The 25,059-nt window shown below is 46.8% G+C and overlaps 1 protein-coding gene across 3 annotated transcripts in view; it reads left to right on the top strand.

Annotated features, from left to right (window-relative positions):
* The window catches only part of ARHGEF5 (Rho guanine nucleotide exchange factor 5), a 30,213-nt gene extending 5,704 nt beyond the window's left edge, over positions 1 to 24,509 (top strand). The window contains exons 2-15 of one of the 3 annotated variants that reach the window (XM_079786594.1): positions 1,350 to 4,461; positions 5,012 to 5,069; positions 5,484 to 5,548; positions 5,762 to 6,015; positions 8,237 to 8,397; positions 8,923 to 9,075; positions 9,368 to 9,497; positions 9,759 to 9,833; positions 10,212 to 10,301; positions 12,269 to 12,474; positions 13,026 to 13,187; positions 14,642 to 14,712; positions 17,000 to 17,104; positions 17,785 to 24,509. In XM_079786594.1, coding sequence (XP_079642720.1) covers positions 1,362 to 4,461; positions 5,012 to 5,069; positions 5,484 to 5,548; positions 5,762 to 6,015; positions 8,237 to 8,397; positions 8,923 to 9,075; positions 9,368 to 9,497; positions 9,759 to 9,833; positions 10,212 to 10,301; positions 12,269 to 12,474; positions 13,026 to 13,187; positions 14,642 to 14,712; positions 17,000 to 17,104; positions 17,785 to 17,942 — 4,788 coding nt within the window. In that variant the 5' untranslated portion in view covers positions 1,350 to 1,361 and the 3' untranslated portion in view covers positions 17,943 to 24,509. The remainder of the gene's footprint in view (positions 1 to 1,349; positions 4,462 to 5,011; positions 5,070 to 5,483; positions 5,549 to 5,761; positions 6,016 to 8,236; positions 8,398 to 8,922; positions 9,076 to 9,367; positions 9,498 to 9,758; positions 9,834 to 10,211; positions 10,302 to 12,268; positions 12,475 to 13,025; positions 13,188 to 14,641; positions 14,713 to 16,999; positions 17,105 to 17,784) is intronic. The other 2 variants (XM_079786593.1, XM_079786595.1) reach the window with 2 other exon arrangements.
* Positions 24,510 to 25,059: the final 550 nt, after the last annotated feature.

Genomic DNA, 25,059 nt, shown 5'->3' with positions numbered 1-25,059 from the left:
CTATAATTGATAAGTGCTACAAAGAGGAGCACAGTAACGTAGTTAGAGGATTAGGGAAAATGTAAGAGGTTAAATAGGTAAGTTGTAGGCTTACAGATAACAAGAAAGAGAGTATTTCTAATGTCGGTAGTGTAAAAACTGACAGGAACCTCCAAAATAAGCATTCATAGAGTCTCCTTTGGAGTTAACAACTAGAAGATTGTAGGAGATGCAGGCGAGATGTGAGGCTGTGAGGATAGCAGGTATGAGCAACTCTTTACAGGTTAGAAAAATGAGAAAGGCATGGACATGCTTAAATGCTGGCGGGATGATTCTAGCAGAGGTGACGGTGAGAGCAAGGTCACCCTTAGCATAGGGTCCCTGAGAAGGAAGTCTGAAGAAGGTGGTGCTTTGAGAGAAGGGACGCCTGCCCTGTCGGAGGAGGAAAGATGGAGAGAGCAAAACGCAGGTCTCTCCGAGTTGCAAGAAACTGGAGCAGTTCCTTTCCTTTGGTTTCTCAATATTTTACAAAGAATTTGCTGAAGTGAGAGCAGGGGTGGGAAGGTCAAGATTTTAACGAGTAATGAGAAGAGTTCACAAGGTTGTTGGAGAGAAAGAGTAAGATAATGATAGTAACACAGTTTTATGGACCTACTTGAAGCAGGTAACCTCGGTATCCCTTCACTTCTAATCTAACAAGTCATTCTGCTTTATGACAGCTGCCTCTCTAATTGAAAACAAAATTGTTAATTAGTTACAGGGCTGTGCTAGACACTATGAAAAATGAGATGAGCACAGTCCAGACCCTGTATAAAGGCGATTACACTACACTTTGCCTTGGACATGGGTTATAATGACCAGACCTATTTTAATCCCCATCAGCAGGTGAGGAGGAAGGTCCCCCTGAAACACTGCTTCTTGAGAGGTTAGACCTTGGGTGTGTCACTCAGTGTCTGGGAGTTACATAGGACTGAGTCACTCTTGATGTCCAGAGAGTAGACAGGGAGAAACAATATGACATAATACCATCCAGGAGGAATGACCATTAGGGAACTTGGCACTCTGACAATGAAGCTCTAATTCACTTACTATCTTTCTCTCCCACAAGACTGCAGGCTCCATGAGGACATATCTCCTTCAGTACCGAATGCCCCCCACTTGAAAGGGTCACTTGCAAAGTACTTATTAAATGATCAAATAAGTGACAAGTTTTATAGAGGCTATTGCTTATTTTGTTGAGTACCTTTTGTCTCAAAGAATGAGTCTATGGAGAAACAAAGAAATGTCCCACTCTTGTTCTTCATGGTCTGACCCTCTGATAGGTAAAAGCAGAAGAGGTGATAGAAACTTTGTCTTTTATTCCTCTTTAGGATTCAGCCCCGATGGAGGCTGCGGAGCCCCGGAGTGGAGCACCGGCTCCCATTCCTGCTGTAGCAGAATTCAGTGTTATCCCTGAAGCTCTCATGAGAAGCAGCCAGCCCCTTGCCGTGGGGCCCAAAGCTCAGGAAGGACGGGACCCATCCTATACGTGGGCAGAGGAACGCAGACTCTGGGAGACCCAGCAGAGAGATGTAAGAGATGTGAATGACTGTGCAACTGAGAGTATGACATCTTTCCCCAAGGAAACCCCTTCAGATGTGGAGACCAAGCAGGAAAACCTTATGGCTGAGGCCTGGGACACCCCAGAGTGCCAGGAGGCAGTGCCCGGGAGCCTGGCAGACAGACAGGCAAGGACACCAGCTCCTCCAGAGCACTGGGCCTGCCCTGTCCAGGGTAAACATCTGGACATGGCCCCACTATGCAGCGAACTGCGCAGCAGATTGGAGGTGGAATTCAGGCCAGAATTCCCTTCTTTGATGTTGGGGACTGGACAAGCAGCAGAGAAAGGGGAAGCTTCTCCAGATGCCTCTGCTCGGGCCAGATGTTCATCTTCCTGTGAAGAGCACCTTGTGGAGACCGACATGCTGCAGGAGTCTGAAAGTGGGACTGCCAGGCAGGGCGAAGAGCTGCAGGAAAGTCCAGGGAAAGAAAGGCTTGTGTGTCCCCAGGAGGCCAAGGGTCTGGAGGTGCAGGGACAAGAAGAGAGGGAGGCTGTGTGTTCTGAGGGGCTTCTAGCGGAGCAGGAACAGATAGGGGAGCAGGTTAATGGTACACAGGGAGGACAGAGGCAAACACAGGGACAGATGCAAGATGATATGGTGCTTGCAAAACAAGGAGAAAGGGAGGGGCCTAATGAGGAATCGGGAGGTGTAAATTGTGATGAGTGGGAGGGAAGGACTCGGGGCCAGGAAGATCTGGAAGTGGGTGAACAGAGGAAGAGGGAGGTGAGGGGGCCTGAGGAGAGTAGGGTGGGTGCTCAGTACCAGGAGTATCAAAGCTTAGCCAGGAGGTCAGTGAACGTACCTGGAAGGCAAGAACATCAAGGTCTGCCAGGGACACTGATGCCGGAGGAGGAGGCAGAAGATTGGGATGGGGCTGCACTGCGGGGAGTGGGAGGAGAGAAGATTGCAGAGGAGGGGGAAGAGCATGATGGTCTTCCCACACTGGCCCCCAAGGTTTATTCTTCCTGTGACTTGTTCCCAGATGCTTGTAATGCCAGGATTCCTGGTTCTCAGACAGAGTTGAGGGCTGAGGAGCTTTGTCCCATAGCTCAGACTCCTACCCTGGAGCCAAAAGGATGTTCCTGCCAGTCCAATCCTTCACCTAGCTTCTTTCCTGCTGGGGGGGCACCTCAAGAAATAGCTCAGGACCCCCAGCCAGAGGGTTCCCAGCTGGGGACAGGGACAGCATCCAGTGGGAGGCCCCAGGTGGCCTCAGCCAGTGCACCTGAGACGTCTCCAAACTCACCAGATTCAGCTCCCTCCACATCTGCCAAAGTCTCCCCCAGCAGAGCCACCTTGCCAGCTGCCAGCCCCCCGATTGCCATCCCTAGGACAAAAGCCTCTCTGGCTGCATATTCTCCAGAAACCACCAGGGCCTCTTTCTCCACCGACATCCCATCTGCCTGTGGGGCTTCTGAGACTCTCCTGGCGGCCCTTCCCGGCTCCCCCTCTGCAGAGGCCACCGTGGACCCACATGGCAGCTCCAATGGGGCCAGTCCTCAAAGCCCCCTAGCTGACTTCACAGGGGCCATTCCGCACCTATGGAGCAACTCCTTCCCGGGCTCTCACAGGACACAGCTGACTCCGGACCTGGTGGGACGGTCACTTTCCTTCTCTCATTCAGAGTTGCCTCAGAGACCTCCCAAACCTGCCATCCATGTCTCTGTGATCCCAAGAAGGGACAGGAAAAGCAGTAGGGACTGCAGCGTTATTCCAGAATTCCCTAGTTCATTGTCCACTCTGGGGCATGACTCTGGAGACTTCACCTCTGATCCACACAGGCCCAGCAGTCCCCACAGCAGCCAGCCATGGGGATCCCCACATAATTCAGCCTTTGCCCCAGGGTCTCCTGTATATGGCTCTTCACCGCCTCCTGTCTTCGTAGATATGAGGCTGCATGAACCTCCACCTCCTGCTCCTCCAAAGAAGAGGCACGTCCACCCCTCTGCGGTGGAGAGAGACAGCCATCTCAGTGCAGCGGTCCCCACGCTGAGGCACTGTAGCTACCCTCCATTGGCCCTAAGTTCAGGGCTATGTGGACCCCCCAAAGTTCCACTTCCTGAAATTCCTGACCCCCATGTGGCAAGGCAATACCGACCTCTGCCCTCTACTCCAGACGACTCCCACCATAGTCAGACTTCTTTCTCCCAAAGGCTGAGATACAACAAGCCATTACCCCCAACTCCTGATTTGTTTCAGCCCCACCATTCTCCCGTTTCTCATAATAGCCCAAGGATCTACCGGCCTCTACCCCCTCTTCCTGTCACAAATCCCCTCACCGAACCACCACCATTACCCCCGAAGGCCAGAGGGAGGAACAAGAGCATTCAGGGAGCACTCACGAATTCAGGGGGTCAAGCCAAGCCAAGGCCTGTTGGTCAAGAGTGGGCAGTATCCAGTCCCCACTCTGGAGGACGTACCTCCTGGCCCCCAGCCATGGGCAGATCAACAGACTCTTTGGCTTCCACCAGTAGGAGAAAGAGTGAAATATCTCCTGACATTGCTTTCAGCAACATGACGAGCCTTCCAAGTCCCTCTTCCCCAACCACCCCCTGGACTATGGGTCTCCAGGAACCCACCTCTGAACCAGGGCTCTCAGAAGAGTCAGAAGCCCCTGCCAAAGGATCTTTGAGAAGAACGGACCCTCAGGAAGGAGCCAATGGCCTGAGGAGGTCGGATGTAGGTCGAGCAAGGCAGACTGAAAAACCCAGCCATCCCCACCTGGAGAAGGCATCCAGCTGGCCCCACAGGCGGGACCCAGGGAGACCACCGCAGGGCAGTGGTGGACAGGCTGCCATCTCTGGTGAGGGCTCCACTAAGCACAAGGGCTGGCATCGGCAAGGCCTGCGCAGACCTTCCATCTTACCTGAAGGCTCTTCAGGTGAGCAAAGAGCACTCATCAGACCCAGCTTTCTGTAGCTCTTACCACCTCATCCATCTTCTGTCCCCAGGGCTCCTCCTATTCCCCCTGCTGGCTTCAATCACCCACATATACAACCCCAACACAGAGGGAAGCCCTTGGAAGCCTCTGAGCTCACTGTGATGCTCTTCCTTCTCCTTCCCTGCATCTCCATCTGTCACCCAACCATGGTGTTTTTATATTGTGTATCACTTTTCCTAAGGTTTTTCTGGACACTCTCTTCCACCCCCAAACACACTCCACTTTCCATTTACCAGCACCTCTTGATGTCCTCCTCGTAGTAGAGAAGACATTCTCTCCTTGTCCAATTTACGTTCTGACATGAGGGATGTGTTCATACCTCCCAGTAGTGTCATCATATGCTTTCTACTTTGGCACTTCCCTCACAGATTCCCAGATGAGCCTTTTTTCCCCCTCCCCACGTGCCTACATCTCTTACTCTACGTCTTACCTTCTTCGGCTATCTCTGAATGTTCCTATGAACAGTTACTTCATCCATTTCCCTTTTCAGATACAAGAGGCCCAGCCACAGAAAAGCCTCCTGGCCCTTCAGACACCATTGTTTTTCGGTGAGTCATCCTCTCTCCCAACAAGCACAATTATACTCTCTTTTCTTAGGATACTGAGATTTCTGTTAGTTGACACGGGTTCTGGGACCCTGTCTCTTCCAGAGGGAAGTAGAGGAAGAGACAGACACAAGGATACCAGGGTAGGGAGCCCTTTGATCTACCTGATTTTGTTACCTAAGTCTTAATTTTCCATCCTCCTAGGCCCTTTGGCCATGAGCTAAAACCCCTGTAAAGATTCAACATGACATTCAAGAAAGCTCCAAACTACCCCAAAGTGGGTCAGGGGACTTGGCCCTGACATCCCAGCACACGTCCTGGAGGTTAGAGGTTAGAGACTACCCTGTCTATAGTCCCCTGGGGCTCCTCGGTATCTAAGGGCCAGCAAGCACCCCAGAGCCCTTCTTTGCTCCACAGGGAGAAAAAGCCAAAGGAGGTGATGGGAGGCTTTTCAAGACGCTGCTCAAAGCTCATCAACTCCTGTGAGTATATTGAAACAGAACTATGGATGCACATAGGTGTTGTGCCCAAGACTGGGGATGGGCTTATGGCTGCCAGCAGGGGGTAGAGACACCTACAGGAAGAGAAAACTGCCAGGAGAGCCAGAGGAAGTCTGGTGGCTTCTGTCTGTCTCTGTGCCTAATTGCTTTGTCTCCCTAATTCTCTCCCTCTCCCACGCTGATTCACCCCCACAGCCCAGCTGCTTTACCAGGAGTACAGCGATGTGGTTCTGAACAAGGAGATTCAGAGCCAGCAGCGGCTGGACAGCTTGGCAGAGGCCTCTGGGCCTGCCTCTCCCCGGCAGCCCCGAAAGGTCCTGGTGTCCTCAGAGTCTTACCTGCAGCGCCTCTCCATGGCCTCCAGGAGCTCCCTCTGGCAGGAGATCCCTGTGGTGCGCAATAGCACTGTGCTGCTCTCCATGACCCATGAAGACCAAAAACTTCAAGAGGTACCCAAAAGGGCAGGGTGGGGGCAGGGGAGAGGGATGCAGGAGGGGAGGCTCACATCCTTATCTCCTCATCACTACCACCTCCACCACCACCACCTCCACCATCACCACACACTCTTGCATCCCACACTGTCAGCCATCTCCACTCCAATGGACTTCAATTGCTCTCTGAAGAACACCCGCCTGCCTCTCCACCTCTTTCTGCCATGGCCATTTACTGCTACCTGGTATTGGTTCAGACTCGTACAAAGTGGCCATGTGTAGAATTAATCCCATCACTAGTGCTTCAGGCTAAACTGAAATTTCCATCTTGAACCATGGTTTCAAGCTCCGCTAAAGATCGTTACTTCAACCAAGGCACACCAGTTGTGTCCCTTGAAGGCTGAGTGCCCCTTGTGGCTGTCCTATGGTCCATTGGACTTATAGAGGCTTTTGAATGACCATCAGTCTCTGCTTGGTCCTTAGCCCCAATAGCAAGACTGTTGTAGAAGCTGTGTGTCTGATATTACCATGAATGGGTTTTATCTGGAGAGCTTCACTGATAACCAGTCTGGGATAAACCTTTCTTCCCAGGAAGATAATATAGTACAATGAAAAGGTTTCCTGGAATAATGTCTAAGTATTAAGGTTTCAGAATAAATGACCTGGAAGCCCACTTTAATGTTTGCCAGTTATTTAACTCTGGCCAAATTACTTGCTCTTTTTAAACTTCTGTTTCCTCATTTGTAAAATTCCATTGCAAAGAGGTACTGGGAGAGTTAAAAAAAAAAAAAAAAAGGTAAGTTTCTAATATATAGTAATCATTCAAAACATGTTCATGACTTTAATTTCAAGTTAGGCCAACTCAGGTTTAAAGCCTTGCCTTGCCATTTGCTAGCTGTGTCACCTCAGGCAAGTTATATAACTGCTCAGTCCCAGTTTCCTCATCTAAAAATTGAAGTAATGAATATCTACCTTTCAGGGTTGCCTCACGGTTTAAGTGAAATGACACGTATCTAGCTTTAAACAGAGTGTGGCACATTGTTTGATACGTATTAGTGGCATACTCACCCCTTTCAGAAGTGGGAAGGAGAAACATTTGGGCCAGAAGGACTTACAGATAAACAATGCTTTTACCAAGTCAAACAGAAAGATATAAATTTTAGGATTTTTGAAGCTCAGACTTGGGGGACCCTTTTCTGACCTCAACTTCCAAACTACCTGGAAGATATTTAGAAAATCACTTCTTTGCCCTGTGTTTGTGAATCAGACCCTGGGAGCTGGTTCGAACCCAGTTCCCTTTCAGCATCCCCAGCGTCCTCACATGTCCATGTGGCTCCTGGGCCAGCCGTCTCACATTTCTGAGAAAACAGGCCTCTGCACTTATAAACACATATTTCTTTCATAAAATAGCACTTCTAGGGCCTATAAGGTGCTTTCACTGACTCCATTTCTTTTGACTGTCACATGTTTGTGAGGTGGGGTCACTGTCCCTGCCTCAAAAGGCAAGAAAATAGGTTCAGAGAGATCAAATGAGCCACCCAAAGCCACATAGTCAGAATGTCAGGGCCAAAACACAGACACAAGTGAATCTCTGAGTTCTCTGGCTCATTCTCCCAGTTACCCAACTCAGAAACTGAGGCATTAGCTGGGACTCTTCCTGCTCTTTTAGAGTCCATTTCTAGCAAATAACTAGGTCCTTCCCTGTGTCCCTCCTGAATAGTCATGAAACTGGCCCCTTCCCACTCCCACGGCTATTTAGGCCTTCATCTCTCACCTGGACTTACTATGGCAGTTTCCTAACATGGCTCTCTTGCCCCTTCTAATCTTTTCTCCACACTGTGCTTAGAAACCCATTGATGGTCAAGTTATTCCCCTACAGAGAGCCTCTTTTTGTTTTTCCATGGTATGAATCCTACCAAACTCGTTTCCCTTGTTCACGTAACCCTTCCGACTGCCATGTTTGCCTCTCTGGCTTCCTCTCCTGCCCCTACTTTAGTACATGGTTCTGTAAACGTTCAGTGTAAGTTTCTGGAAAGCATCTTTCTCTATTACACCTCTGGGGCCTGCACACGTTCTCCCCTTGGCTTTGATGCACCTTCCCTCTCCCTGATATCAGGTTAGGTTTCGCTGTGAAGGTGAGCGACAGAAGGATCTGTCTTGTTCACCACTCTACCCCTAAAACATACACCAGGGACTCAAAATGTGTTGTACATTAATCTTCCTCCTCCCCAACTCCTAGGCCAAATTTGAGCTGATTGTGTCAGAGGCTTCCTATCTGCGCAGCCTGAACATAGCTGTGGATCACTTCCAGCATTCAGCCCAGCTCCGGGCCATCCTTTCCAACCAAGACCAGCAGTGGCTCTTCTCTCGTCTACAGGACGTGCGTGATGTCAGTGCCACGTAAGACACCTCTTCTCCCAAATGCCACTCACTCCGCCTCACTGTCTTTAGCCTATAAACCTTCAGTAAGTACCCTTTTCATTCTCAGAAGCCCTCTCACTGCTCCCTCCGAGATTCCCAATGGCTGTAGGGAGAGGAGGAAACAGAAGAGGACAGGGTGGTGGATGGATATAGAGCCATTGGTGGATGAACAAATTAATGAGAGATGCCTCCTGGGTTGAGTTTTGGATGCACTGTGTGTATGCAGTGCATTGGAGACAAGATTTGGGAAGCATCTAAAGGTAAGAAAACCAGAACATATTCCAGAAAAGACCAAGAAATGGAATATTAGGACCAGAGTGTTAGATCATGGGAAAACTAGGAGCAGCTTCAGAGAGAACGTGAGTGCAGAGCAAGGGGCACAGAGCAAAGGACAGAAGTTATTTACTAACAGAGAGATGTCACAAGATCAAGGTAGAGCAGGGCTCAGCCAGCTGCTCACTTGAGACCCACAGGCCTCATGAGACTTGTTTGAATATTGCGCAGGTTCCTTTCAGACCTGGAGGAGAACTTTGAGAACAACATCTTCACCTTCCACGTGTGTGATGTAGTCCTGAACCATGCCTCCCACTTCCGCCGGGTCTACCTGCCTTATGTCACCAACCAGACCTACCAGGAACGCACCTTCCAAACTCTGCTGTGAGACCTGAACCCCGTTCAGTCCCTGTGTGGGCCTGGTAGTGACCTTGCACCCAAACCTCCAATCCCTGACCCAGAGTGCTGTCACTTGAGCACATATTCTGTGCCCGTTCTGTGATCTCAGGCCCCAGTGCCTTCCAGATCACAGGCCCTCAACCATTAGGTCTCAGCCCTTTGTCATTGGATCTCACCATCCTTCCCTGACCCACAAACATTCCACTGTGTCTCCACTCCGCATGCCTTCTCTGTGGCCCCCTATTTCCCACCCTCCTTACCCACTGCTGTCTGACAGGAGCACCAACAGCAGCTTCCGTGAGGTCCTAGAGAAGCTGGAGAGTGACCCTGTCTGCCAGCGCCTGTCCCTCAAGTCCTTTCTGATCCTGCCATTCCAGCGCATCACCCGTCTCAAACTGCTGCTGCAGGTACAGACCCCACCTGGGAGTCTCCCCTCAACTCAAAAGGGTGATTTCAGGAAGTCCCACAACACAGAACTGGCTCTTCTGCACTGTCCTACACCCTGTGGACAAAGTGAGCAGTCTCCCCACTGCCCACACCCTTCTTTCTCAGGGTTAATTTGCTACTAATATTTTGTTTCTGGACCTCTCCTAATGGCCCACCCCCATCATCTCTTCCTGTTTTCCACCCTTCTTCCATCTGGCTGCTGTCTATTGTTTGTTCTATAGAACATTCTGAAGAGAACACAACCTGGCTCCTCAGAGGAAGCAGAGGCCACAAAGGCGCACCATGCCCTGGAGGAGGTAGGCAGCCCCCAGTTCCCCTCACAGAGAAGTCTTCCCCTGCCCAGGTCCATGGTCACTGCGGATGGGATTGCCCAAGCACCTCCTGCACCCACCAAACCTCCCTCCGCACCCACAGCCTCCTCCCACCACGAGGACACTGCAGGCAGGCACTCTCCAGATTCCATCTTGCTTTCGCTCTGCCCAGGAATGTTGACCCTGTCATAGCAAATACACCAGAGTCCTGGAACGTCACCTAGATATCACCTTCATGCAGGTCAAGCCTGGTGGAAAAGACTGTAGCTGTCACAACTACTGATTTCCAGATTTCTTTCCGGGCCTCAAAGGTCAAACCTCTAATAGTGCCCTTCCTCTTTCCTCACCCTGCTCTCCTGGCAGCTGATCCGAGACTGCAATAACAACGTCCAGAGAATGCGCCGGACAGAGGAGCTCATCTACCTGAGCCAGAAGATTGAGTTTGAATGCAAAGTGAGTGAGTCTTTGGCATGTCAGCAGGTCACCTGCGAACACAGAGCCCTCTGGCTCTCATTATGCTAGTCTCTAACCGCAGTCTGCATGCCTCTGTTCTGTCCTATTTCTGGGGTGCCTGAATGCCTACTTTATTCTCCATGATACCCCTTTAAGTGGAAAAGGGAAGATACAGACTGTGTGTATTACCTTTGATGGAAAAGTAGGAGGGTGCAAATCTGTACATGCATTTGCTTGTAAAGAAACTGGGAGGAGACATAAGAAATAAAGTAAAGAGGTTACCTGAGGGGCATAGTGTGTACCTGGGAACTCGACAGATGAGAGAGAACTTACCAATTCAAATCTTTATAAAGATACAAGAGGACCAGTGCATGGATTCGTGCACCAGTGGGGGTCCTTCGGCCTGGCCTGCGCCTTCTTGCAATCCTGGATCCCTCGGGGAATGTCAGACTGCTGGTTTTGGCCCGATCCCACAGGCCAGGCTGAGGAACCTCACTGGTGCACGAATCCATGCACTGGGCCTCTAGTATGCATATAAGGTCTTTGGTTAATCTCTTCCCGTCCCCCTTCCTCCCCCCTTCCCTCTGAGATTCATCAGTCTTTTCCATGTTTTCATGCCTATGCGTTGAGCATCTGCCCCCTGGTGGTCAGTGCGTGTCATAGCAAACGGTCGAATGGTTGAACAGTTGCTTAGGCTTTTATATACACCGAGTGGCCAGATTATTATGATCTCTGAACGCATAATAATCTGGCCACTCAGTATATCAGAGTGTGTGTGTGTGTGTGAGGCCTGGTGCATGAATTCGTGCATGGGTGGGGTCCAGCCAGCCTAGCCAGGGGGAGGGGACATGGGCGGTTGGCCAGCCTGCCTACTGGTCGAACTCTTGGTCAAGGGGACAATTTGCATATTAGCCTTTTATTATATAGGATATAAACTGAGTGGCCAGATTATTATGCGTTCAGAGATCATAATAATCTGGCCACTCAGTGTATATACTAGAGGCTCGATGCACAAAATCCATGCAAGAGTAGGCCTTCCTTCCCCTGGCTGCTGGCACCGGCTTTCCTCTGACACCCAGGACTTGGGCTTCCCTCCTGCTGCCAGCAGGCACCCAGGACCTGGGTTTTCCTCTGGCCACTGGCAGGCACCCAGGACCCGGGCTTCCCTCGCAACCCTGGCTTCGTCCAAAAGGACATCCAGTCTAATTAGCATGGTACACTTTTATTATTATAGATATGGGTATTTTTGGTGCTTCAACCAACCAATATTTTATCATCTCAAACTAGTGTAGCCCAAGCAATAAAAAATTGAATCTAAATCTATGGCCAAGTCTCCCATCCAAATGCAAATCTACAATAGACATTCCACATTTAAATTCCAACTCAGAGCAGATGCCATTCTTATCTCCCCAAGAGGGAATACCTCTTATCCACATATCTATCTTAGTTTCTACCCTTATCTTTGCCCAAATTCCAGCTCCAAGCAGATTCTACCTTGTTCTCCTTAATCCCATTCCCACTTCTGATCCCAGCTACTCCTCTCATGTCTCTAGTTATAATAAAAGAAAGAACAGATATCAGAACTGCCCAAATCTTTTAACTTCTAAGACACACACATAGTGTTCCCTGCCTTCTTCCACTACATGCCCTAATTGGGCTTTTCCATGCCTTCTTCAGTTCAGGTTTCTAGGGCCAAGCTTTCTTACATGGTCACTATTCGGTGTTGGACCACAGGTACCTTCCATTGCCTGAGTTATGGACATGGGGGCTGTACCATAGTACACGATGTTTGGTGGGTTAACAGGGAAGCAGAGTCTAAGGGGTGGGTATGAGCAAGAGGGAAAATGTGGAAGAGATGATTGTCAGTGGACCTCATGAGAAAGGGGCATGGTGAGGTAGGCAGGGCTAAAAGGGAGCCTCGTGCTTGATCTGTGACACTGCCTTCTCTGCCCTCCTCTGCCCTACAGATATTCCCGCTCATTTCACAGTCACGCTGGCTGGTGAAGAGTGGCGAGCTGGCTGCCCTGGAGTCCAGTGTCTCCCCAGGGCTGCGAAGGAAACTGAACACACGTCCAGTCCACCTGCATCTCTTCAATGACTGTCTGTTGCTGTCTCGGCCCCGAGAGTCAGTGATTGGAATGGGAGGCCAGAGCACAAGAGGAAAATGGGAGAGGCAAGAGGGGAGGACAGAAAGGGACAGAGAGGGGTCGTGTTCCTAGAGGAACCCTTCTCAATGGCCTAACCCATGGAGTCCAGGTCATGGTATAGAGAAGAAAGAGAAAGATCCAAAGCAAAAAAGGAGATACCACCAAATATGCCACAAGATCACATGGCAAGACCTGTACCATATTACAGACACAGAGCAAAATGCAGCAAATTAGCTATCACTTTCCCAATCGGTCAGTTTGTGGCTTCTTTGGGCTAGGCTGAGCCGACTAGCCCAAAGATATTCAGCCAATTCCAGATCCTCAGAGTCTTAGAAAATTTATATTGGTTCTGTCTCTACAACTCTTTAAAGTGAGATTAGATATGTGGTTTACCAAGCTAGTGACACATACCTGGGGACTCTGGAGCTACCATCTTGAGAGTAAGCACCATCGTATGGTTTTTATGAGAATTTTCAGGCTACCATATGCTAAGGACAAGGACTTGGGATCCTAAAATCTGAGGGTGGATGAAGTATGACAACTCTAGAATCTGGTTGAAAAGACTTGTATTTTGCAGGGGTGGCCGATTCCTGGTGTTTGACCACGCTCCCTTCTCCTCTATTCGGGGGGAAAAGTGTGAAATGAAGCTACATGGACCTCATAAAAACCTCTTCCGACTCTTCCTGCTGCACAATACGCAGGGCACCCAGGCCGAGTTCCTCTTCAGCACGGAGACTCAGTGAGATGGGGCTGTGCAGAGGAGCTGGGGGGAGGGAGACCCGGAAGCCCAGGAAAGAAGTGGGACCAAGGCAGGAAGTGTGTCCAGAAAATAGCCACGGCACTAAATAGTCCATGCTGGACTGGGGAGCATCCACAGAGAATCCCAAATTTCTGGAGCTAATAGGCACCCTCAGGAGATTGGGGTGGGTGAGGGTATAACTTCGCCACCAAGGCTTAGTATCTATTGTATTCCCTTTGATCTGGAATGACAAAGTCTGTGAGATACCAAAAAGAGATGGACCAATATGGCGTTACTAAAAGAGTCGGATTACTGACATCCACCAGTGAATGCCCATGTGTGCAAGCCAGAAATTCCTCAGTGCCCAAGGCTGGTGCATATGTGAGGTTCCATTGGCTTTCCTTGTTCCCACCTTCCAACCCAGTCCTATGTTGAGCAGAAATCCATAGTGTTGAGAACTTCGATTTGCTCAACTTTTAAATAATAATAAAAATACATTTATACATACATAACATTTTGGAGAATATTAAAAATAATACCTATAAAATCTGGTACACTGTGCCAATAATAACGAACAGCTACAAAACTGTACCTATTATTGATGTTATAAAAGATACATGAAATCTTTCCTTTAAAAAGTTTGACATGTTACCTAATAGTCGGATCTTCATGTTTCAGACACTTTTCAGTTTTGTCCCTCGGAGGACATTTCAGGGTGGGATGAATAGTGCTTGTTCACTTGTGGAACAGAGAGCCTGGTGCAGGAGTCTGTGTGCACAGTGTCACCTGCACTGAGTAGTCAGACACGGCTCCGTGTCCTTTACTTGGCACCTTGGGTAGCATCTTTCTGGAACAGTAACAGTGCCACCTCTCAATTACTCCGGCATGTTTGGAAGCCAAGGCTAAGCTAATGCAAAAACCTTTAGATAATCACAAAATTAGGCTAGGAAGAAATTACATAAGAAAAATTAGGAGATACATCTCCCTGATCTAATTATGATCACAAGATGATTTTTATCTCTGAGACATTTAATAGAAGGGAGGCGGGCAGAGGAGTGTTAAGAATTATACAAAGTGACCAAGGGGATCTATACGGAGATGAACATTTTGCTTAGTACAATTTCCATAATGGAAAATCCACCTGTTTATAGCTGACATTTGACATTATGCCCTCACTTGAAAGATATGAGATGCCACTGACAGAATAAACTTGGAAAGAGAAGGGGAAACATAAAGGGTGGCAAGACATTAACATACAGTTCAAGATCCTGTCATATTTCCTGCCAAGCAGAATCCCATTGACTTGCCCTAAATACAGCTACAAAACTGTACCTATTATTGATGTTATTACTGAATTAGAAAGTCTTTCCACAGTCATGTCCGTTCCCCATCTCCTTCCTTGTCCCACACCCCAGAGCTGCAGCTGGAGCAATGACCCTCCTTTGTTTTCTCAGAAGTGAAAAGCTTCGATGGATCTCTGCCTTGGCCATGCCAAGAGAGGAGTTGGACCTTCAGGAGTGTTATGGTGAGTGAGGGAGAGAAAAATGGCAGCGTCTGAAGTCTCCTCTAGAGGCAGGAGTTTAGAGGGCTGGGTGGTAACTTGGAGAGGCTTCCATTTATTGATTTTGTCCAGAATTTCACGGTAGAAGCTGGCCACTGGAGGTTAAACAGCTGAGATGTATCTGCTTAAAACTGCCCACCGCCAAGGCAATGCCGCAAACCCCATGCAATCCCTACTTGGGGCAGTAGTTTGCTCTTTTAAAATATTTGGCCCCTTAAGTCTATCCTGCCTTTTTTCAGCGGGGAGGGGAATTGGATGTTATCTGCTTGAAGGTCTCGGGGAAATGGAGAAAGTACGGCTGGAGTGGGAGTTATGGGAAAATGTCCAAACAGTAGTTTTGTCTTAAGCACACCCCGCTCCTGTAGAGGATGACCTCTGCTCTTACCTCCTGAGACTACTGCTCTTACCCCAGGCTTCCAGGTACTCACTGGTAGCCACAAACACACACACATTATGAATGTGTCTGCATTCATGCTAAGACTGAAGTTATGGGTCTTCTATAAGCTCCATAGTAGTCCTCCAGCAAGGATTCCCTAATCCGTATCCAAAGGAGCTGAACTTCTAGGAAGACAGGACCTTTGGTGACTCAAACAAAAGAACAAACAAATACAAGGAAATCTGGAAAAGGAAGTAGGAGAGCCCGGTTGTAAAGTGAGTTCAGTTTACTTGTTCACTGTGTGATCATCTGCTGGGCTTCAGTTCTACAGGGTTGGTAAGGGAGGCAAGATAATTCTTCCTCCTTCACTGTGACCCTGTGAATGGCAAAGAGGATGACTTTAGAACAGTGGTTCTCAACCTTTCTAATGCCACGACCCTTTAATACAGTTCCTCATGTTGTGGTGACCCCCAACCATAAAATTATTTTCGTTGCTACTTCATAACTGTAATTTTGCTACTGTTATGAATCGTAATGTAAATATCTGCGTTTTCCGATGGTCTTAGGCTCTACAGCAGCGGTTCTCAACCTGTGGGTCACTACCCACAGGTTGAGAACCGCTAGCAGGGTCACCTAAGACCATCGGAAAACGCAGATATTTACATTACGATTCATAACAGTAATCGTAATGTAAATATCTGCGTTTTCCGATGGTCTTAGGCTCTACAGCAGCGGTTCTCAACCTGTGGGTCACTACCCACAGGTTGAGAACCGCTAGCAGGGTCACCTAAGACCATCGGAAAATGCAGATATTTACATTACGATTCATAACAGTAGCAAAATTACAGTTATGAAGTAGCAACGAAAATAATTTTATGGTTGGGGGTCACCACAACATGAGGAACTGTATTAAAGGGTTGCCGCATTAGAAAGGTTCAGAACCACTGCTTTAGAAGAAGTACAGATAATTAGGTGGTGTTCTGTTTGTTTTCTGAGGGCACTAGTACAGCCAGAAAAGTAGAACGAGCAATAAACCCATAGATGATGGAATGCTTGTGGGTCAAGAATACTCTGAGGTTTGTTAACCTTGAGCTTCAAAACTATAGGAATTTCCCCTGATTCACAAAAATATAGAAATATAGGAAATCCAGAATTTCCTCAAGAATCTTCCTGATCAACCTAGTCATGTACGTGGGAGGAAGCTGAAGCTGAAGGGGATTCAGTGCCTTCTTAGATCTGGAACCCCACTGGTTAAGTATCTTCTAGGCCCATGTTGAGTAGCATGAAGAAAATAAAGAATGAGTCCCAGACTCAGGTTTTACAATCTAGTTGCAGACCCAGAACGCATACATAAAATAATTAGGTAGAGGATAAATGGTCTGGCCTACATGAGCAGTTTTGAAGTTCAGTAATGATTTTCCATGATTGTTGATATGAGGTAGTGCATGCTTAACTCTGGGGTCTACTGGTGGCAATGTGAGGGGGATTCTCTCACTCTAATAAACTTGGCACTACTCGATCATTTTCTCCTCAGACTCTGGAGGACTAAAGAGTCAGGAAAGCTTTCAGAGTGAAGATGGATCTGGAGTATTTGTAATAATGAGTCACTAAAGGTGTTCCCAATGTATTTCTCAATTCATCTTCCCCACAGAAATAGAATTTTTGATTCATTTGAATTCTGGTATTTGTATTTCCTTGTCAACCATTTCGTTTCCTGGTAGAAGATGAAGACTTTTCCAATGGTCTCTTTTGTCTGTAACTTTCAAAAATGCAGACTTTCTCGATCCCAAGTCCTCCCAGCCTCCCCCTGGAATTCCTTCTCCCTGTTCCAGTCACTTGCCTTTCCTAACTTCCCTTCACACTCTTCTCTTCCAGATTCCCCACAAGTGCAGTGCCTTCGAGCCTACAAACCCCGAGAAAATGATGAGTTGGCTTTGGAGAAGGCAGATGTGGTGATGGTGACTCAACAAAGCAGTGATGGTAAGAGGGAGAGTCCATGAGCAGTAGGCTAGCATTGGAGTTGGATGGAAGTATTCTCTTCCTAGGGCTTCTGTAACAAAGTACCACGAATTGGGTGGTGTAAAACAATGGAAATGTATTCTCTTGTGGTTTTGGAGACCAGAAGTCTAAAATCAAAGTGTTGGCAGAGCCATACTCCTTCTATACAACCTCTAGGGAGGGTCCTTTCTTGCCTCTCCCAGCTTATGTAGCTCTAGGTATTCCTTTGCTTGTGGCAGTGTATCCAGTCTCTACCTTTGTCTTCCTTCTGTGTGTGTGCATGTGTGCCCAAATGTCTCTCTTTCAGGATACCAGTTACATTGGATTAATGGCCCACATTACTCAAGTATTACATCATCTTAACTTTACTAATTACATCTGTATCAACCCTATTCCAAATAAAGTCTCATTCTGAAGTACTTGGGGTTAGGACTTCAACATATGCTTTGGGGGAACACAATTCAACCCATGAGAGTAGAGAAAGGACACTAAGGATTAGGCCAGACGTAGAGCGGCCAGGGTGAGTGCATTGGGTGTCCCATACTCTGGGGGCTCATCCATCCATTTAGCCTTACGATTCAGGAATGTGTTTGGAAAGGTGGTTCAGGGGAAATGATGTGTTTTCCAGATAATTTTTCTTCCTACCCATCTTGTGCCCATAGGCTGGCTGGAGGGCATGAGACTCTCAGATGGGGAGCGAGGCTGGTTTCCTGTGCAGCAGGTGGAGTTCATTTCCAACCCAGAGGTTCGTGCACGGAACCTGAAGGAAGCCCAGCGAGTCAAGACGGCCAAACTACAGTTGGTAGAACAACAGACCTAGCTATTCTCTGGAAGGACTCGCCTGAGCTTAAGGACAAGTTGTTCTTGGAGAGGGCTGGCCCTACAACCCTGCAGCAGAGGCCTTCTGTGGACCAAGAACTAGACCTTCCGAGAGCCCAAGAACAAATTCCATCTACCAGTCGCTAGACACCCCCCGCCCCCCGCCCCTCCACCGCCTCCATTTTTGTGCTTTGAGCTTGGTTGGGGATTCTGAGGGACTTTGCACCAGACTCTGGAAACATGTTCTCATAGGAAAAGGATCCAGTGGGGCCTACACGAAGGAACTATACTTCTTCTACCATTTAATACTTAAGCATTCTCTTCCAGAGTGCAGATTCAGAGCTGGCCAGAGTATCCATCGTGGCTATGGTAAACAGAATCTGACTGCAGTCCACTAAAGGGAGATGTTAAAGAGGGATTAACATGTCAGCTGGGAGGGTCAACCTGGTGACCACTAAGGTATCTTCCAACCTAATGATTTTCCATGATTGTTGGTATGAGGTAGTGCATGCTCAACTCTGGGGTCTACTGGTGGCAATGTGAGGGGGATTCTCTCTCACTCTAATAAACTTGGCACTACTCGAGCTTTTTCTCCTCAGACTCTGGAGCACTGAGTAGGGTTCCATGAGGCTTCCAGGCTATTTGACTTAGGTATCATGAAAGACCAAGATGGTACCTAGGCCATGGTGTCTGTCAACTCTTGCCTTGTGACTCCTGAGAATTTAGGCATTTTCTCTACTTATTATAGCCTGAGAAGGAATTGATGGGTGGTGAAAACCCTATTCATACTTTCCTTTTTTCCTGAACCTTAAGGTAGAGGCTGGTTGGGTGAATTTGGAAATCCTACTCAGGCCATTAATGAGTTTATATTTTGACTTGAATGATCTTGAAGGTATCTTCCCAGTTGTTTCATCCTGTTTGTGAAAAGCAGTACAGTGTAATGGAAAGGGTCATAGGACCTAAGGCAAGAGACCCTTGCTCCAGTTACCACACTGCCATGATCCAGCCTATCCATGTCTCAGTCTCCTTAAATGTAAAATACAAGTTTGGATCAAGTAACTCTAAAGTCCCATCCAACTCTACAATCTGTGATTGTCTAGCTCTGATCAGATCGCCTTTCTCAGCTGAAGAGCATCATACTTTACATTTTTTTCTCATATAGAGCCCTCACACAACAATAGAATAGCCATATTTTTAAAAATATATATGTATTTTTGTTGATTTCAGAGAGGAAGGGAGAGGGACAGAGAGATAGAAACGTCGGTGATGTGAGAGAATCGTTGATTGGCTGCCTCCTACACACCCTCCAGGGGGGATCAAGCCATAACCTGGGCATGTGCTCTGACCAGGAATCAAAACATGACCTCCTGGTTCGTAGGTCGACACTCAACCATGGAGCCATGCTGGCCGGACAACATAGCCATCTTTTAAGCTGTGTCATTATACTCCTTCCTTGACAGTGTGCTCCTCTGCCTTATCTTTGGGAGGGCTCAAAAGTAAAACTGCATTGCAGCTTTGTACAAAGGTAAGAATACTACTACAGACTCTGTCCTATACCCAGGGATTGATGATATGACATGATGCTATCACTTTTGATAACACATTTTGTTTTGAGTTCATCTAAAAATGTAAGTTAGCTTGTTTAATTGTTAGAAAAGTAATCCCTATTCTAATTAAGATTGGGCTAATAGTAATTTATCCTAACAGGTTGACACGACCAAACAATCTAAAATGGGAGGGCTTTAGAAAAGTTCTATTGAAGTTTCTCACTATTTTCATAAAGCCAACTTTTTATTAATGTATGACATATTAATATGTATATATTACAACTAAGCTAACAACTGGTTTTTCTTAACAGCAATAACAATAATTATAACCCAAATTATTTGTTCAAACCAGTATTTGAATACAGGTCATCTGATTCAAACAGAACCATATCCAACTTATATTTTCCAGGAAAATTTTCCCAGAGAGGTAAAATATTAACTTCTGAATGATGTACAGGCAAATACTTTTTTTTTTAGTTGAATGACTGCCTCTTCACTTGAAGTTGCTAAGGCTTTCTGAGTACCTTTGAAGCTGAATTCTGAAAGACTAAAATCATCTTTAGGTATTTAACATGTATTTGTTTAATTGGGGTATTATCACCTCATCTGTGAAGCTGAAAGACAATAGGATTCTACCTATCTTTAGGTCCTTGGTATTAAAGACAAAACACACACATACACACACACAACAAAACTTATATATGAGTCATCTCTCTTCAGTTGAATTACTAAACTTTCTATTCTTCGGGTTTCACAAGATCAGGTCCAGGTACACTCATTATCCATTTCTTCTGCAAATTTCCAGAATTGACTCAACTTATTTTTTAATTCTAATTGGCATCATTGTCTTAGAAACAGCAATTTCTTATGAGATTGTGAAAACAACCATTAACCAACATTTTTTTAGACAGAACTGCATTTGAGACATATACAAATATGCAGGGTTTTGTTGGTTTTTTTAAACAAAGCCATGCACAGGGCAGTGTCTTCAGCAGATATCAGCAGCAGTCCTCTATAGCCCCTTTGCTGAACTGGGGCATGCTTGGAGTATAAGCCGTATACCCATCTGTGAGCCATTTCCTTCCTGCACTGGGCCACACTGCACCTCCATCATCTCTTTTGCCTCCTCACAAGCCAGATTTTTACTGGGCAGGACTTGCTCTGCTGTGGTTATTTATAATGATTTTAATAAGATCAGCCTACATGTTAATATTGGGAAGGCTCACAGGTTAAGATGTGTGTATTTCCCTTAATTTCATTTTCTGTCTCTTAAACAACTTCTATATCCATGATACAAAAAAAAATTGATTTTGGTTGTATGATGACCAATTATTTTTTAATTGGCCTTTGGGATAGAAGTTGTTTAAAAGTCTTTGAAAATCTAAAGGAATTCCATTCACTGGTCCCCTTTCACACACACATTTATCCCCCTCACATAAACCTGATTTCCTTCTGTTGCTCTACCCAGAAATAGTGTGTGCTTCTAAGTGTTTAGTAGTGGTGCCCTTATCATAACCTCTTCTCAGAAATGAGACCAAATTAGGAATCCAGGATTTGGTAGAGTGGCCCTTTATAGACACTGCTCCTCACCCACCCGCCTAAGACAGGTCCTGGAGCCTTGTGTGTGTTCGCGGTTTTTAGTCCTGCGCATAAATATCTTGGTGAGGGTTTGGCTCCATCACTAATGCAATTCAGTGACTGGGGAGCCCGAGTTGCTGTAAACATGACTCAAGAGCTGCCTGTTGTTTAATGTAATCGTCTGACTCTGAAATCAGGTGTGCAGAGGGGCCAAAGGTTACAAGTAAATGAGTTAAGAGAAATGGTTGCCAAACTCAGTTCTGGTTCAAACGTACTGAACATTCTCTATACTTAGTTTTCGACCCACTTCTTCCCACCCACCCACTTTAAATTACAGTAATGGTGTAGAACTTTCTCTAGCCTCCTCCTTGGAAGAGATTCAGGCAAAGCATCCATTCAATCTGCAGAGTTCCCAGGAACAGCAGAAAACGAGGCCGCGGTCACCAGGAAGACAGACGCAGGGTGTGCGGGTGAGTGGGTGTGTTGTTTACTCTTTCTGGGTGGCTGGTGAGCAGGGCATGTGTGGAGGAAAGGAGCTGGGTTGGTGTGTGCTGTAAACGTTTTCTGAGCTGGTGAGGGAGTGACTACTGATCCCTGCTGCTTAGTGAGTGAGTCATGGGCCTGAGGGCAGAGCCTGCTACAGGGCGGGGCCCAGTCTGGCCAACAAAGTCCTCCAGGAGCACCAATGAACAGATAAATATTTTCCTGGCAGTTATCTGAGCATTTCAGAGAAGCAATTACCTCTGAACAATGCAGATGGAAATTCAGGGGAGTGGGAGTCAGGTCAGATTATGGCACTGCATGAGATGGACCACAGACCGAGGGGTTCCTGGACGCCAGGGAGTTCGGACTCTTCGGGAAAGGGTGGCTGAGGGTGAGGGACCATGGGTACCGTGGTAGAGTCCACAAGTCCAGCAAGAGAGACCTCCACCCAAGGAGCAGTCTCGGGGAGAAAAGGGAAATGCAGAAGGCAAAGCAAGGTTAGAACCTTCAATGGGACTCATGCAGCCAGTTCTAGTGTTTTCTTATTGAGATCAGCTTGTGGGGATGAGAAATTCATCCCCTGTTGGAGGCGGCAGTGGAATCTGGGAGATGCTTTGCCTAAAGTCACACAGCCAGTTAGTTATAAACTACAGGTTACAGCAGCCTGGTGTTCACATCTAGGGCTTAAGGGGATAATCTGCTGAGTTTGTAGAAGGTGACTTGCCATAAATTGTAAAGATTGAGTCAACACAATGTGGATAGGCAAATTATTTTTGAGAGCATGGGAGGAGCAGGTGGCAAGACTTGTGGAATTGTTAATAAGCAGGTTTTGGTGATAGAATTGAGCTGGGTCAGGCAACCAACTGGAAATAAAGATAAGGTGTGGTTTGGCCTCAAATAACTTGGGAGTGCATGAATATGTGTGTGCATGCATGCATGTGTGTGCACATGTGTGAGTGTGTGTGAAGAGGTGGCTGTTAAGCTTTTAGGGTGGGGATAACTAGAGCACTTCTACTAGAAGATGGAATTTATGCAGAGTCTGGGCTTCCTCCTTGAAATACAGCAATATAGGCATTAACAAATAAAAGTGGAGAAAAGGGGAAAGAGGAATTTTCCAGTTGAAAATCAAGGAAAATGGGTATGTATAATATTTTTTAAAATATATTTTATTGATTTTCCACAGAGAGGAAGGGAGAGGGATAGAGAGCTAGAAACGTCGATGAGAGAGAAACATCGACCAGCTGCCTCCTGCACACCCCCCACCGGGGATGTGCCCGCAACCAATGTACATGCCTTTGACTGGAATCAAATCTGGGACCCTTCAGTCCGCAGACCGACGCTCTATCCACTGAGCCAAACCAGTTTCGGCTATAAAATTTTTTAAAACTTTGACTGTAGTCCTTTAAATTGGTTTGGGGACAATTTTTAGTGCATTGGGTACAAAAATGTACTCGATTTCACCAATTCAAATAATTAGTATAGGAAGTAACAGAAAACCCTAACCAAAATGAATAGGTAAGAAGGTTTAATGAAGAAGTGGGCCAAATGGAATGCTTAGAAAGAGTAAAGGTTTATTGTTGTTGATAGCTCAGAAGGGACCCCATATTCCCAGCAGGCTCCTGGGATATGATGGGGTGAGGGTGCCAGTCTAGGGAGGACATATGACATAGAATTCGGTGGAAGGGACCACATAAGCAGCAACAGGATGAAGGTGAACTGGAAAGAACCCAGGAATCTTCAGGGGTGGAAACTCCATTCCCAGATAATAAAAACCTATGGCAGGGGGAATGTACCTGGGGCAAGTAGGTCAGAGTGATGAGACCAAGAAGCAGATGAAGTGGGAAAACTACAAACGCAGACTCAGATGCCATAATGCTGAGGCAGAAACCAACACTTCTAGACTTCCATTGCTTGTAAGTCATACTCCCAGATGCCTGGGCTCTGAAACAAGGAGTCAACATTCTCTCCTCTCCACCCACACAATCAAGTTCTGATTTCTTCGTAGCTCACGGAGATGCTTCCCTCTGTTTCCCTTCCGCTATTTTCGTCTCAACAGCTCACTCCTGGCACTGGAGACTTCCCCAAGGGCATGCCTTCTCCCATCCTTTCACCTGCAGTCTTTCTGTAGGAGTGCTCTCACGATCTCAGCTTTCACTGTCTCCTCTTTACCCCTATCATCTACCAGGTAAGACTGGTCACAGCTGTACCCCATCTAGCCATCCAACTCCCTCCACCTGCCTCTTTCTTCTGTTGCCCCCACGGCCACTTCACTTCCCTCTTGGTCTGTTCTTTCCATACATTTCCAGCTCTGTAGCATGGACCCTCCTGGTCCTTTACCACTGCTCTCTTTGCCCTCTCCTGCCTCTCACAATATTCCTGTATCTTTTAAATCAAACTAAACAGTACTGTGTTGTTATTTATTTTTTAAATACATTTTTATTGATTTCAGAGAGGAAGGGAGAGGGAGATAGAAACATCAATGATGAGAGGGGATCATTGATGGGTTGCCTCCTGCACACCCTTTACTGGGGATCACCCCCGCAACCCTGGCATGTGCCCTGATTGGGAATTAAACTGTGACTTCCTGGGTAATAGGTCAACATTCAACCACTGAGCCACGCCAGCTGAGTGTGTTATTTAAACACAAATCTAGGGTCTATGGAGGATCCTAAATCTAATCTAGATTGCAACGATTGTTTTACTACACTCAGCCCCACCTTCTGACCGTCTTTGTCATCTCCCTCTAAAACTATCAAAGTATACTGCTGCTTGAAGTTGGCACCTCCTGACCAATTCTAGTTTCTTTTGCAACTTTGGGCAAATACTTAAACCTCTCTGAGTCACATGAATACTACTTTATAAGGAAAAATAAATAAAATGCCATATAGATTTGTCATGAAATGAAATGACCTATTAGAGAGCTACATACACAATAAATTCTAAATAAATTATTACCATCATCATTAATATTTTGTCTGAGGACCAATTTCTGGGAAAAGTATTTCAGTTCCTCATGGTCTTGTAAACATACAAACACACAGAATTGGCTGTCACAAGTACCCATGCACCTATTAAGGCTTGTCCAGTTTCTTAAGTGATATATTCAGGAAACAAGACTCCTCTGTCTGCATTTGGTGATGTGGAAAATAAACTCAAAAGACTTTTATCTTGACTTGGTTAAGGCATTTTTAGGAAATCATTTAAACCGCCATGTCCTCCTCTGTAAATTAGGATAATTATATCTAATTTGCTCAATTACTTGTCCAGCTTCCTCTCCAGACCTTGACCCCATGGGGCTTTGATCCCTCCCCCTCTGAGAGCCCTTCCAGCTCTTTGTCTGCACCCCAGTCTTTCCTCATCAGTCTCAGCACCCCTTTTTCTTCTGCCCCATTCTCCTCTTGGTGTTTCCATGAGTTTCTTCCAAGACAACTTTTCTTCATGTCAGGTGCTCTGCCTGAGCCATCTGGTGTGGTCTCTTGACCTCAATTAGCATTTTCTACGCTGAAGAGG

This window comes from Cnephaeus nilssonii, assembly GCF_951640355.1.
Source record: "Cnephaeus nilssonii genome assembly, chromosome: 12".
Lineage (NCBI taxonomy): Eukaryota > Metazoa > Chordata > Mammalia > Chiroptera > Vespertilionidae > Cnephaeus > Cnephaeus nilssonii.
Note: the sequence above shows the minus strand (reverse complement) of the source record. Positions and strands in the feature narration are given on the sequence as shown.